Source organism: Lepidochelys kempii, chromosome 7, assembly GCF_965140265.1.
Source record: "Lepidochelys kempii isolate rLepKem1 chromosome 7, rLepKem1.hap2, whole genome shotgun sequence".
NCBI lineage: Eukaryota > Metazoa > Chordata > Testudines > Cheloniidae > Lepidochelys > Lepidochelys kempii.
The window spans coordinates 52,147,115-52,159,516 of record NC_133262.1 but is presented as its reverse complement, the minus strand read 5'-3'; the positions used below and the strand labels follow the sequence as shown (position 1 = coordinate 52,159,516).

General features: G+C 46.9%; 2 protein-coding genes across 3 annotated transcripts in view; one reads left to right on the top strand and one right to left on the bottom strand.

The window, feature by feature from the left end:
• The window catches only part of RHOA (ras homolog family member A), a 64,341-nt gene extending 56,288 nt beyond the window's left edge, over positions 1-8,053 (bottom strand). For both annotated transcript variants that reach the window (XM_073352704.1, XM_073352705.1), the window contains exon 1: positions 7,931-8,053. The gene's annotated coding sequence lies outside the window, so the exon portion shown is untranslated. The remainder of the gene's footprint in view (positions 1-7,930) is intronic.
• Positions 8,054-8,414: 361 nt separating this feature from the next.
• LOC140914580 (probable protein BRICK1) lies at positions 8,415-10,342 on the top strand. Its single transcript, XM_073352706.1, has 3 exons — positions 8,415-8,626; positions 8,941-9,023; positions 9,636-10,342. The coding sequence occupies exons 1-3, from the start codon at positions 8,509-8,511 to the stop codon at positions 9,660-9,662; spliced, it is 228 nt and encodes a 75-aa protein (XP_073208807.1). The 5' UTR covers positions 8,415-8,508; the 3' UTR covers positions 9,663-10,342.
• The last annotated feature ends 2,060 nt before the right edge of the window (positions 10,343-12,402 follow it).

The window sequence follows — 12,402 nt, the reverse complement described above, 5'->3', positions numbered from 1 at the left end:
GAGAAATGGCAATTTAATAGTCACCGTGGTTCTTGGAGACAATTGCCTTTGTGTATTTACATTTGTAGAATGACATTTCCCACTGCAGCAATATTGAGCTTCTGGAAAAGCAGTGCCTGTTTGGACCACATAAGTGTCCGCTCATAGCGCTAGAAGTTCAGAGGCAAGATTACAAGACATCATGAAGTCCCTCACCCAAACCAATTCTTCTGATAAACTGCAGAGTCCCATAAGGGTAGAAGTCTGTGAAAGAGGGGAAGGTGCATGGATATTATGAATATGCAAAGGTAACACTTTCAACCTAGTTACCATAGTAATTAGTCTTCCTTCCAGGCAGCCTCTGAATATTCTTCTTGTAGGAGTACAGCTAGCAGTACAATCCCCTGGGAAATGGGCTAAGGATTTCTAATTCTAAACAAGGACTAGAGAACCGTTTGCCTAAAGCAAGCATCAGACTGAGATGCCAAATTGAGAAAACGGTGCTGCATAAACGTGCATACAGAACTCCAGATAGCAGTTCTCTAGGTTTCTATGATGGAAACATTAGTTGCTTGCTATCAATGCCACCTTAACCGTGAATTCAAAAAAACACTCAGGCACCGACAATCTCCAAAAACCAAACCAATAACCTAGTTCATTTTAATAAACTTTCCGTGGAAATGGTATTCCCCTTACATTTTATGTAATCTTTTGGGATTAAGACTAAGGCTCTCAAGAAGTAATTTACACTAATCAATAAAAACTCAAAGCACACTTAAAATCTAGGGTATGGAGCTTTGTCTCTTCCTCATAAAAGAGAGGTTTTGGGAAAAAAATGATAGTTACTTACCCGTAACCAGAGTTCTTCAAGGTGGACTCTGCATATTCATACTCCCTGCCCACCGCCCCCATTCCTGGGACCTATGCTGGGGGGGGGGGGAAGGGGGGAGGAGGAGAAGAGAGAGACGGACAGGGATGGATGACTGAGGCAGCCAGAGCACAAAGCCCTCTATTATATCCTGCCCTCAGCGTGTGCTCCAACACTGAGGGGAGAACATGAGTGCCCCAGTGGGCACTGCTTGTTAAGGTTCCACTGCCCAAGCTACACTGGCTGGAGCAACCCATAGTGCAGAGGACACTACAAGAACTAGGACTTGTACAAGAACAAGAACTGTCTGGCTTAGACAAAACCCTGACACTACTTTAGGTAAATATTTTGGATGACTATGCAAGACAACTTCATCCCTATATCTTCCGTTGTTGTATGCAGTGGTGTTATAAACACTTTGGCTTCAAGATATTAAAGCAGGGGTGGCCAGAGAAGGAGCCAGAATTTACCAATGTACATTGCCAAAGAGCCACATTAATAGGTCACTAACCCCCCCCACATCAGCTCCCCCTCCCTCCCCTTGCTCCCAGTGCCTCCCGCCAGCCTGCAGCCCCGCCGATCAGCGCCTCCGCCCCCCCCCCCCGCACCACCCAATCAGCTGTTTCGTGGCATGCAGAAGGCTCTGGGGTGGAGGGGGAGGAGCGAGGGCACAGCAGGCTCAGGAGAGGGGGCAGGAAAGGGTGGAGTGGGAACAGGGCCTGTGGCAGAGCCAGGGGTTGAGCAGCAAGCACCCCCCAGCACATTGGAAAGTTAGCACCTGTAGCTCCAGCTCTGGAGTCTGTGCCTATACAAGGAGCCGCACATTAACTTCTGAAGAGCCACAGGTTGGCCACCCCTGTATTAGAGAGTCAAGGTGGGTGGAGGAATATCTTTTATTGGACCAACTTTTGTTGGAGAGAGACACAAGCCTTCAAGCTATACAGAGCTGAAGAAGAGCTGTGTGTAGCCTGAAAGCTTGTCTCTCTCACCAACAAAAGTTGGACCAATAAAATATTACCTCACCCACCTTGTCTCTCTAACTTTACCCCTGTGATACATATGGTGAAAGAAGGATAAGTTGTGAAAGGCTGTAAGTCACTCACCCCTCTCAAAAAGTTCTCTTTAGCAACAGGTAGAATAAAGAGCCTTCAACCAGAGGTTCAAAAATGAACCAATTAACTTAGTCAGCACCACAGTGAGATCCCACAGCAAGAGTGCTTTTCTAATCTATGAAAAGTCATTAACCAGTCCTTTGAGGAATCTCATAACAGATGATAGCTAAGAGTTCTTGAAGAGGACATCCGTGAAGTGTTCACTAAATACTTCTGTTCTGTATGTGGAAAAAAGCCAAATGAAAAAAACATGTTCTAGTGATTTCTTTTATCCTTTTCAGTCTGATTTCAAACCTGAGTATGGAATACAGACTATACCCAAGGCAAAAGGTGGCTGATCATCTAGCAATGGTATAAGTATCTCACTTATAGTGATACTTGGAAATTGGCAGCTTTTGAGGTATATAAATGGCTCAGATGGCGTATCTTGAATGGTTCTTCAATGAGTTTGCTCCTTCCCCACAGAGAGTTCCCAGAAGGCAGTGTTAGGCAACTGACTCATAGATTCCAAGGCCAGAAGGGACCAGTGTGATCATTTAGTCTGACCTTCTGTATACATAACCCATACGACTCCCCCACACCAAAAAAAAAAAAAAAAAAAATCCTAGGACATCACTAAAAAAAAAAAAAATCCAATCTTGATTTAAAAATAGTCAGTGATGGAGAATCCACCGTGACTCTTGGTACGTTATTTCAACTGGTTATCTTATTTATCTGTCTTCATATCTATGAAGTGCTCCTTGTTATGGTAACTGATCATCTCACAACCACTCCAACATGTGGAGCCCTACAAGGTCTCATCTTGCAACCACTCTTTTCAATGTATACATGCAACTGCTAGAAGATGCACATTTTGGACGGCATTTCACTGCACCCAGATTCTTGATGTCATTACTCTGCTTCTGATTGGGAAAGATGTTTAGATTTAAGTAAACAGGCTACAATTCAACCCAAATAAGACTGATGTGATACTTGTTGATCACCAGAGAACAGGAAGAAGTGGTGTCAGCACCATTATTGAAGGAGCATGCCTAGCTTTTACTAAAATTGATTGTAGCTCTGTGTCTTATTGCATCCTCAGATAGTAGTGATGGTATGTGGGACGGTTCATCAGCTACAGCCAGCCAAGACAGCTATTCCTTTCTAATGCAAACTTCACAACCTTTATCTAGACCACGTTGGGCAAACTTTTTGGCCTGAGGGCCACATCAGGGTTGTAAAAGGGTATGTAGGGCCGGGTAGGGAAGGCTATGCCTCCCCATACAGCCTGGCCCCTGCCCCCATCCGCCCCCTCCCACTTCCCACCCCCTAACCGCCCCCCTCAGAACCCCTGACCCATCCAACCCCACCTGCTCAAAGATTGAACTCACAACCCTAGGTTTAGCAGGCCAATGCTCAAACCACTGAGCTATCCCTTCCCCCTTTATATTAATACAACTGCATCCACTCAAGGGTTACCAGTATAACTATTAACAATACCCTCTAACTGAAATAATTACATTGGTATAAAAATAGTGTGTAAATCAGGCCTTACTAAAAAAAAAAAAAAGTGTACAAATGTAGAAAGAGGGGTTGGGAACAGCACGATGGAATGGAAAACAGCATGACTCAGAACAAAAAGTTCCAAATGTGCCACTGGTTCTGAGATTTATTTTTTCATCCTTTTGGTAAAGATTTTTAGTCACCTACTTTGTTAGTACTACTTTAATGAGTTGAAGGTCAAAAGACCTTTTTCAAAAGTGTATTTTAAGGAGGGACTTGGAAGGGGAGAGAAAAGGCATGGCAGGCTGACTTAAGAAAGGGGAGGTGTTTAGGAATAAGGAGCTGCAGATGAAGTGGCTCACAGACTAGCATAAGTGGACATTAAAGACTTATCTTATAAAAGAAAGTGGCATTTTAGTCTAGAAGCAATTTACTTATAAACCTAAATAACTTAACCTAAAGAGAGTGTGTGTAGGGAGGATGGGGGGGGGGGGGGAGAAGAGAGAAAATAGAGGGGGGCACACATTCTTAAAAGCTTGTGCCTGCATAGCTACACTGCTGTTTTCAGAAAGTTGGCTAGCTTGGAGATGCATACATGTGTTGCAATTGTGCATCCTGAGGACAGTGTAGGCATACTGCTAGACTAGAGCTAGCTACAGATGTTTGAATCTTGGGACAAAGGTTTAGAGGGGGTCCGGACTAACCTTTACAAATATGTTAACTACCTCAAATAATCTGATAATTAACTATAGGTTAAAAAAAAAACACACACACCATTTTAGACAAGCCCTAAAGGGATGGAGAAGCATGTCTCAGGCCAAATGGATGGGGAAGATAAGAGCATCCAGGTTGTTATAAAGCTTTGCAGAAAACAAGATGCTTAAATTTAATATAGAAGGTAAAGGAAAGCTTGAAAGGTTTAAAGAGGGACTTCCTGTGGTCGGCAAAGTCAAAGGCAGAGACTTTGAGAGCTGGAGTGTTCCATCCTGGCAACATGGCCAAAGAGCATGCAACATCACTTTTGAATATAATGAGTGAGTGAAGGAAGGCCAGATCTTTGCAAGATTATAAAATTTTGTAGAAAATCAAACCACCTTACATATGAAGTGTTGTGGCTGTGTTGGTCCCAGGATATTCAAGACACATGGTGGATGAAGTAATGTCATTTATAGGACCAACTTCTGTTGGTGAGTCGGTCCCATAAAAGATTTAAAAATTGTATTAAGATGATGTTAAAATAAAAAGAAAATAGTACAGAGTTTAAGCATAGAAGTTTCTGTTTATCAGGGATTAACGTACAGATTATCAAGGGGTGTGAAGTTCGGTTTAGGATCGGACAGCGTAAGAAATACATAATTTGCAATATCCCTAATTGGGGGTAAAAGGTTAATGGGTCAAAGTACAGACATTGAGATATGAGGGTATGTTGTTCATAAAATGGCTATGTTCAGGTATGGAGTATAATGAGTGGATACGATGATGAGGATGGATTTACCCTCATTTGGTGAGATTTAATGTTCAGTGAGTTTATGGTTCCAGTTCATATGGTCCAATGGAAAAAGTCTCTCGGTCCCTTTCTCATAGTTGATGCACGATGTCATTCCTGCTCACGCCTCCTGGTATTGTCGGTGGCGTGTTTGATGTAGATGTCCCTGGACCATCGGATGGTGTCCGAGAGCATAAGGTGCCGCATGAGCCATGTGTAGCATCGACCGATCCCACAGGTCCACAGCACACGCTCATTGCAGGGGTCCCAGGCGCCCAGGGCTCTGACGATCAGGGCGTCCATCTGCACCTCATTATTACATCACCCTCTTGTCTCTCAAACCACTTTAGGCTCAGGATTTGGCATTGACAGCGCATATGCAATGTCTCTAGCTGCTCCAAGTCTGCCTGTCAGAGGGTGCAGATTTCCGACTTGTATAGTGATAAAGTTAGTACACAGGTTTGACAGATCCTGAATTTTGCCTCAGTGCAAAGATGTTTTTATATCCAAAAGTGAGAGATGGACTTCATGCAGAAAGCAGTAAAACCTATTTCTCAAGGAATGCCTGGCTTGCTGCAATTGTTTCAACTCTCCTTGCAGCCAGGTAGAGAGGAAGACATTGGAGTAGTCAAAATGAGAAAGTCAGGGCTTGGCAGGACTTGGAGGCATGTAAATGGGTTAAGGAAACAGATAAGCAGAAAGCTGAAGATATAAAGGTTGAGAGACAGACACAGAGGCCAGAGCAATTGAGAAGGGAGGGGGAAGAGTTCATTTTTGTCATTTTTAGTTTCAGTTGATGACAAAGCACCCTTTAAGCCCTGGAATGATCAGAAACCAGGTTATGTGAAGTGTGGTTGCTAGTCCCACACCTGGTGATTGTTAAAATCAGTTGGGGTGTTTTTAATTATCTGTTTCTTCAGAGCAGGGTCCCTGCCTTTAGCACTCACTCCCTATGGCAATCTGCACGAGCTTGGGTTTGATGAGCTATGGGCGATAATGCAAGATTTATTTTGTTTAGTTGAACACCCTATTAAGTATTCCCATGCAAACTTCCTGAAATGAAATATTGACTGTTCTAATTTTTTTATATCTTAACCCAAGTTAGAACTGTCATTATGCTCCAGAATTAACAGTTTCAATCTAACATACTAGTGCTCTGGTGATTGTCAGAAAAGGAGTGGAGTTTGCTACAACAGATCAGTTCATCTGCAGAAGAAAGGCAAAAATTTCCAAGCAGGATCCTTCCAGGGAGATACAGACTTGACATTAGTCTCAACAAGTAAACACAGTACTTCCAAAGCACAGCCTGGCAATTTGAGACATGGAAAACTTGGGTATAGAGTTGTTACGCATCTTAAGTATTATCTTCAAGTTTGAGGGGTTTTGAGAGTCAAAAAGTAAAATGACACAGATGTATCTTTTAGAAACCTATGTCTTTCAGATTATCTAAATACCAGATAAAACATTCTATCTGCTCTATATTAAAAATAAGCCTTTTCTCGCATAGCTAGATTTTTGTGAGTAATCTAGTTTTTCCTGAAGCCTTCATGACTTGCAGTATGAGAAGGTGAGGCTTAATGGATCTGAAGAGACCCTCACCGCTCCCCACAGATCTATCTACTTATTGTCGTGGTGTCAGGAAAGAGAAGTCCTAGAATAAAAACAAGAGCTGGGGATAGAGTGAAAAAATATTAAGACATTCTAGATGTGTCAAATGTTGGTAAATCGGATCCTTTATAATCAAAATTTACTCTGACTTACCAATAGTACTTTCAAATATCTTCCCTGACAAAACTCATTGCTCTAGCCACTGTACTAAAGTCTTAAGTTTCTCACTTACTTTCATCTCGCACTGGAAGAAATGATTAATCAAAGACACATTGAACAGCAATCAATTTTCAACTGTATTTAATGTAAGCCTGTTATGCCATTTGCAGCTGACAGTGCTTCCCCGCACCTTTAAAATTCAATTGTATTTAAAACTGAACTCTGCGATAGCCATACACACTTAAATGTCTTCGTGAGCTTAACTAGGACCTGCTACAAAAACCTAAAATATGCCAGTTATATACAGATTATGAAATAAAATTATCTGTGTAGCAAACACAGTACTAACACACAAAACCAACTTCCTACGCCCACTGAAATAGCAATTTTCAGAGTTAATTCACTACGTAATTACAGCAAATATACACCCCACCACATGAAAAACATTTACTCAAGGAAACAGAACCACCACTACCTAAATGTCCCTGTGCTCATAAAGTATCCTATTATGGCTTTCGTTCCTGTTCTCTTTAAGTAAAGGACACACTCAGAATTTTACTAAAGGCTGATCCCCACATGAAGTTAAACTAGTACAACTTCTGTACGTACACAAGATCCATGTTTGAAAAATATTTTCACTATCAAGACCCTTCAGAGACGTCACTCTTTCTTTAACAAAAACAGGTATCCAGAGAAATGTAACATACGATTACTATTAAGATGGACCTAAAGCAAAAACTGAAACGACAGCCGTTTAGCCTGGAACAGAGAAGAGTCAGACTAGTGAGCCCTTAAACTTTCCCTTAAGGGGACACGCATTTTAGTAGGGAATTGTCGCATGGACACCTCCCCCTCCTATTCACGATTCCACAGCTCCAGCGCTCACCCGTGACACTGGCACATGCCAGAGCCAGTAGGCGGAGAGCATAGAAAGACCCCTATCCACCATCCGACCCATGAGGTATCACCCACTGGGCTCGTAGGAAGACAAGACCACGATTTCTGCCCCCTGTAACTCCCCATACCCCGCCCACGGGTCTCTCTCACACCCTTCAGAGATGAGGAAGCACCTCCTCGCCCACGGTTTCCCACTAGGGTGGGGCACCCCCGGGGTCTTGTACCCAGGGCCGTGCACTCTCGCACCGCAGAAGGGGGGAGAGGCGCGCCAGGATGCTGCCGAAAGGCGCCAGCCCCGGAGCCCGCGTTGGAAAGGCAGACCCACACCACGCCCGGTACCTGCAGGCCCGGCCCGGCTCGGCTCAGTCTCGCCTCGCTCGCGCCGCTTCCTGCTCTACGGGCCCCCGAGTCCCAGCAGCAGCGAACGGCAACAGGCGGGGCAGGACGTGCGCGCTCACAGAAAAACAGCGCATGCGCGCCGCCACCACCTGAGCCAATCAGCGCAGTTGGCGAAAGGGCTGCCGGGAAGCGGCGCTATAAAAGCCCGGGTGCTATTTACGCTACCCGTACTAACTGCCGTTCTCGCGCCTGCGCACCCGGACTGAGAAGGATCGAGGCTGACAGGTGGAAGGGCGCAGGGATGGGTATTAGATACACGGAGCCGCGCGCGGGGCAGGATCCTGGGATGGGCTGGAAGCCAGTGGGGTCTCCTAGCAACGGGAAAGCGGGAGCGCCGCACGACCGGCTGGTGTTGCCTAGCACTTGGGGTCGGCAACTTGGGCGGGGTTAGGGCTGCAGGGGGCGGGGCTCCGTCCTGTTCGGGAAACCACTTTCCGCGCCTACAAGCCTCTTTGTGATCCGTGCCTCGCACATGCGCAGTGCGACCGGGGACTGGGCGCGGGGTGTCGGTGGCGGCCATGTCGCTGCAGGAGGATCCGGTGCAGCGCGAGATCCACCAGGACTGGGCTAATCGCGAGTACATCGAAGTGATCACTAGTTCCATCAAGAAGATCGCGGACTTCCTCAACTCCTTCGGTGTGTAGGCGCCCGGCCCGGCTCCTCGGGTTCCCCCGGCCCGGCTGGACCCTCGACTCCAGCTCCCTCCCTCCTAGCCAAGTCCGGGCCGGCTCCATCTTCGCTTCCCAGCCACCCACCCCACTTCGACCCACCGGCCCGGCTCCAGACTCCATTTTCCCCGGCCCGGCTCCATCCCACCCTGGCCCCGCCGGCCGCCGCGCTCTGTTCGGGCGGGAGGGTTCTGCGGTCGGGGCTCCCCGGTGGGCGGAGGTGGGGCGCACCTGTCCTGGCTGGGTACCGCGGGGCCTGATGAGCCGCCCCTTCTCCCGCAGACATGTCCTGCCGCTCCCGACTCGCCACCCTCAACGAGAAGCTGACAGCGCTGGAGCGACGGATCGAGTACATCGAGGCCAGGGTGAGGGGTAGCGCAGGGGAGGCGACACCAGGGGACAGCCCTGGCACGGGATGGAGGGCTGGCCTGCGGGTAGCTCGAGGCAGGGCTCAGCCCACGCTTAGCACCTCAGGGACAGCCGGGGCCTTGCTGTTCAAGCGCCCCTGTGGCTTTTACCCCATCTCCAGTGGGTATTGCCCTGCTGTACCCCCCCACTTCCCAGCCAGGCAGTAACGCTGTGTCCAGCACCACCCACCAGCTAATCTGCTCTTTACACAGTGGGGGGACGTGCGTGACTCCCACACAGAGCCCAGCTGCGCTAGTTGTTACTGTGGGGTGGTGTTGCAGGCCCTTCTCCCGAACAGCAGCACTGGAGCTCCTGCTCTCTGTACGCTCTGGTGGGCATCCCAGCAGTACTTACATTGGGACATTGGTTTTGGCCAACAGAGCTAGAGAGAGAACGGAGATCTTGGTGAATTGGTGACACTGGCCTCGGGAGGACTCCTGCCCCTCCCAGCCTTGCTGCGAGGGACGACTTTTACCTAGTTCCCAGTGTACGGGAGCTCTCATTAACTTTCCCTGAGTGGGCAGACTGGCTAGCCCTTGGTGACTGCAGGCTGTGCTTTCCTCCGGCAGGTAACAAAGGGCGAAACTCTCACCTAACTGCTGAAGGCTGGTGGGGAGCTGACCTGGAGAAGATTGTGCGGCTGTGCCAGAGTTGACTGTTGGGCTTTGATTTCTTCATTACTTCTATTGGTGACAGGACTTCAGCTTGTTTCTGCCCCCTGCAATGCAGTATCTCTGCCTTCAGTGCATAGCTCCAGGGGAAATTGATAAAATGCAAATGAGCATGTTGGATTCAGTGATTTGGTACAGACCGATTCATGCAGCTGTCAAATACTCCTGTGCCACTTAACCTCTCTCTCGTTCCCAGCTGTGCATGTAGAACTACATTTTGCAGCTACAGAATCTCTCTGACTAAAGGTCGCTTTGTGGAAAGAAAACTTCTCTGGGAGCTGACGGGCTGAGGAAGTGGGTGTCCCTGCTGTTCGTGGGACACTGCTCTGGTGGTTTCAGTTCCTTTAGCAAACACTGCAACTTGTATCTCTTAGCAAAAATGTCAGTATATCCATCCTTCCAGTCTGCGAGCAGAGCAGTAGATGTGCAGTGTGTGTTTGGCAGGGGGAGGCAGAGGAATAGGTCATGTGCCAAGATAAACTCTTCGGGCAGGGTGGGTTTCAGAGTTTTCTGTGTCTTTTGTATTTTGTAGTGTCACATGGGGGTGTCTTTCATTTGTGTTTCAACAATAAACTGCCTCTGCTGATGGGGTCTGTCTGAGCTGATCTGTAGCTGGAGTGCATTGTCTGGGTTGCTGGGAAGCTGGGGTGGGAGCATGGCCATGGAGTGCAGATGGCCTGTTACTGTAAGAGGTGCAGTTGTCTCTTGCTATTCTTCTCTTCCTTCCCCCCCCTCCACCAATTTCTGCCCCAGTGGGCTTCACTCCTACTTCCCTAAAATGATTAGTAGTGATCAGGGATCCTAGTTTTCTGTGATTTAAAAAAAAACAAACAAAATAAACAAAAAAAACATTCTTGGCTGAAGGGTTCTCTGCAATTGTGGGGCCTGCGTCCAATTCCTCTCCTTGTTCACGTATCAAGGCAGAGTTCCTCTGGGCCACATCTGCTGGCTCCCTTGACACCTTCGTGGCGCAGTGGATGCGGTCTGGGGTTCTCTGGTCAGTGTTCCCTTCAGGTTCCCTATCTTTGACCCTCACACCTATTCCTGTTTTTTCTTTTGTTGTCCCCTGTACTCATTTGTGTCCCAGGTTCAGTAGATCCTCCCTTTAGGCTGGGAGAGGGGCCTTTAGCCATGGGTGGGCTTGTACCTGCCCACTTCCCAGAACCTTAGTGTCAGGTTTGTCTTTTTCTTCAGTTAGTAAGAATGTGCTAATGAAATTTGCTGATGATAGAAAGTTGGGAGGCATCATGAATACTGAGGAAGATCGGAATATTATACAGGAAGATCTGGATGACTGAACACTGGAGTAATAAACATGGCATGAAATTCTGTAACACAAAGTGCGCAAAGTACTTAGTCTGACAGTAAGAATTTCTACTACAAGCTGGGGCCTCATCACTTGGAAATGACAGAAGAGGAGAGAGACCTGGTTGGTTAACCATAGGATGACTATGAGCCATGGCTGCAAATGTGATCACTGGAAATGCCTCACCAGACACATCCTAGGAAGATGGAGAAGTATTAATGCTATTGTACAAGGTATTGGTAAGACCTCATCTGGAATACTGGTCACCCATGTTCAAAAAAGATAAAATTGGAACAGATGCAGAGAAGAAATAGTAGGATAATCAGGAAAATGGAGGGGCCTGTCTTATGAGAAGAGACTGGAAGAGCTTAGCTTGTTTAGCTTAGCAAAATGGTGGCTGAGAGGGGAATCTCATTGCTCTCTCTAAATACAAAGGGGGTAAACACCAGGAAGGGTGAAGAGCTAGTTAAGCTAAAGGACTGTTGGTACAAGAACAAATGGATATAAACTAGTCATGAACAAATTCAGGATGGAAATGAAAAAAGGGTTTTTAACTGGCAGGGTGAATGTTCTATCTAATTTTTTCCATCCATGTGCAGAATAAATTTTGTATGCAGTAAGGGATGTGTGCCATCAGTAGAAACAAAAAACCTAGATATATATTTTTAAAAAGTTAAAGAGGAATAATTACTTCAGCAAGAGAAATAAAAATTATGACATGCATAGACCAGTCAAAATACTAAAATAATACACTTTGAAAGAATAAAATTACAGAGAATATGTGAGCATTGCAGGAAGTACCAAGAAGTACTAACAATAATACAAGTATGTGTTAGGTGAGTGTGACACAGAAACAGTGTGTGTGTGAGAGAGAGACAGAGCGTCTGTGCTGGCTGCTGGGAAAGTTTCTGAGAGATCCCCTGTGCTGTCTCTTTAAGGCACTCACTGAAAGCTGTCCTGAACCCTGTTGTTTCCCCTCCCTGGCTCTGCAGAAATAGGGTACGGGGGAGGGGGAGAAAGAGTGTGAGACAGAGAGGGGCCCTGAGCTGGCTGCTAGGGAAATCTCAAATAGTGAACTGTCTCTTTAAGAAATGCACTCAGCCCCTCACCCTTCCCTGCAGCAGCTCCAAGTCCTGAGCCAGGCTGTGTCCCCTGCCTCTCCTCTGATCTGCAGAGATGGGGTACAGGGGCTGGGGGGAGGTGGCCACCCTGATATCAGCATCTTCCTCCCACCTCTGGACAGCCAGCAGGATGGTGCCGGGAGCAGCTGCAGGGTGGAGCAATGTGGGGGGAGGGGCACCTGTACACATGCTGTCAGCTATGTATGCCCTCCTAATCAGCTGGGCAGCATTTAAATCT

Bases quoted from the DNA above. Each gene is read 5' to 3' on its own strand.
- LOC140914580 (XM_073352706.1), top strand. From the start codon at position 8,509: ATGTCGCTGCAGGAGGATCCGGTGCAGCGCGAGATCCACCAGGACTGG. The intron at 8,627-8,940 runs GTGTGTAGGCGC...CTTCTCCCGCAG, and splicing joins GGACTTCCTCAACTCCTTCG to ACATGTCCTGCCGCTCCCGA. The intron at 9,024-9,635 runs GTGAGGGGTAGC...TTCCTCCGGCAG, and splicing joins TCGAGTACATCGAGGCCAGG to GTAACAAAGGGCGAAACTCT.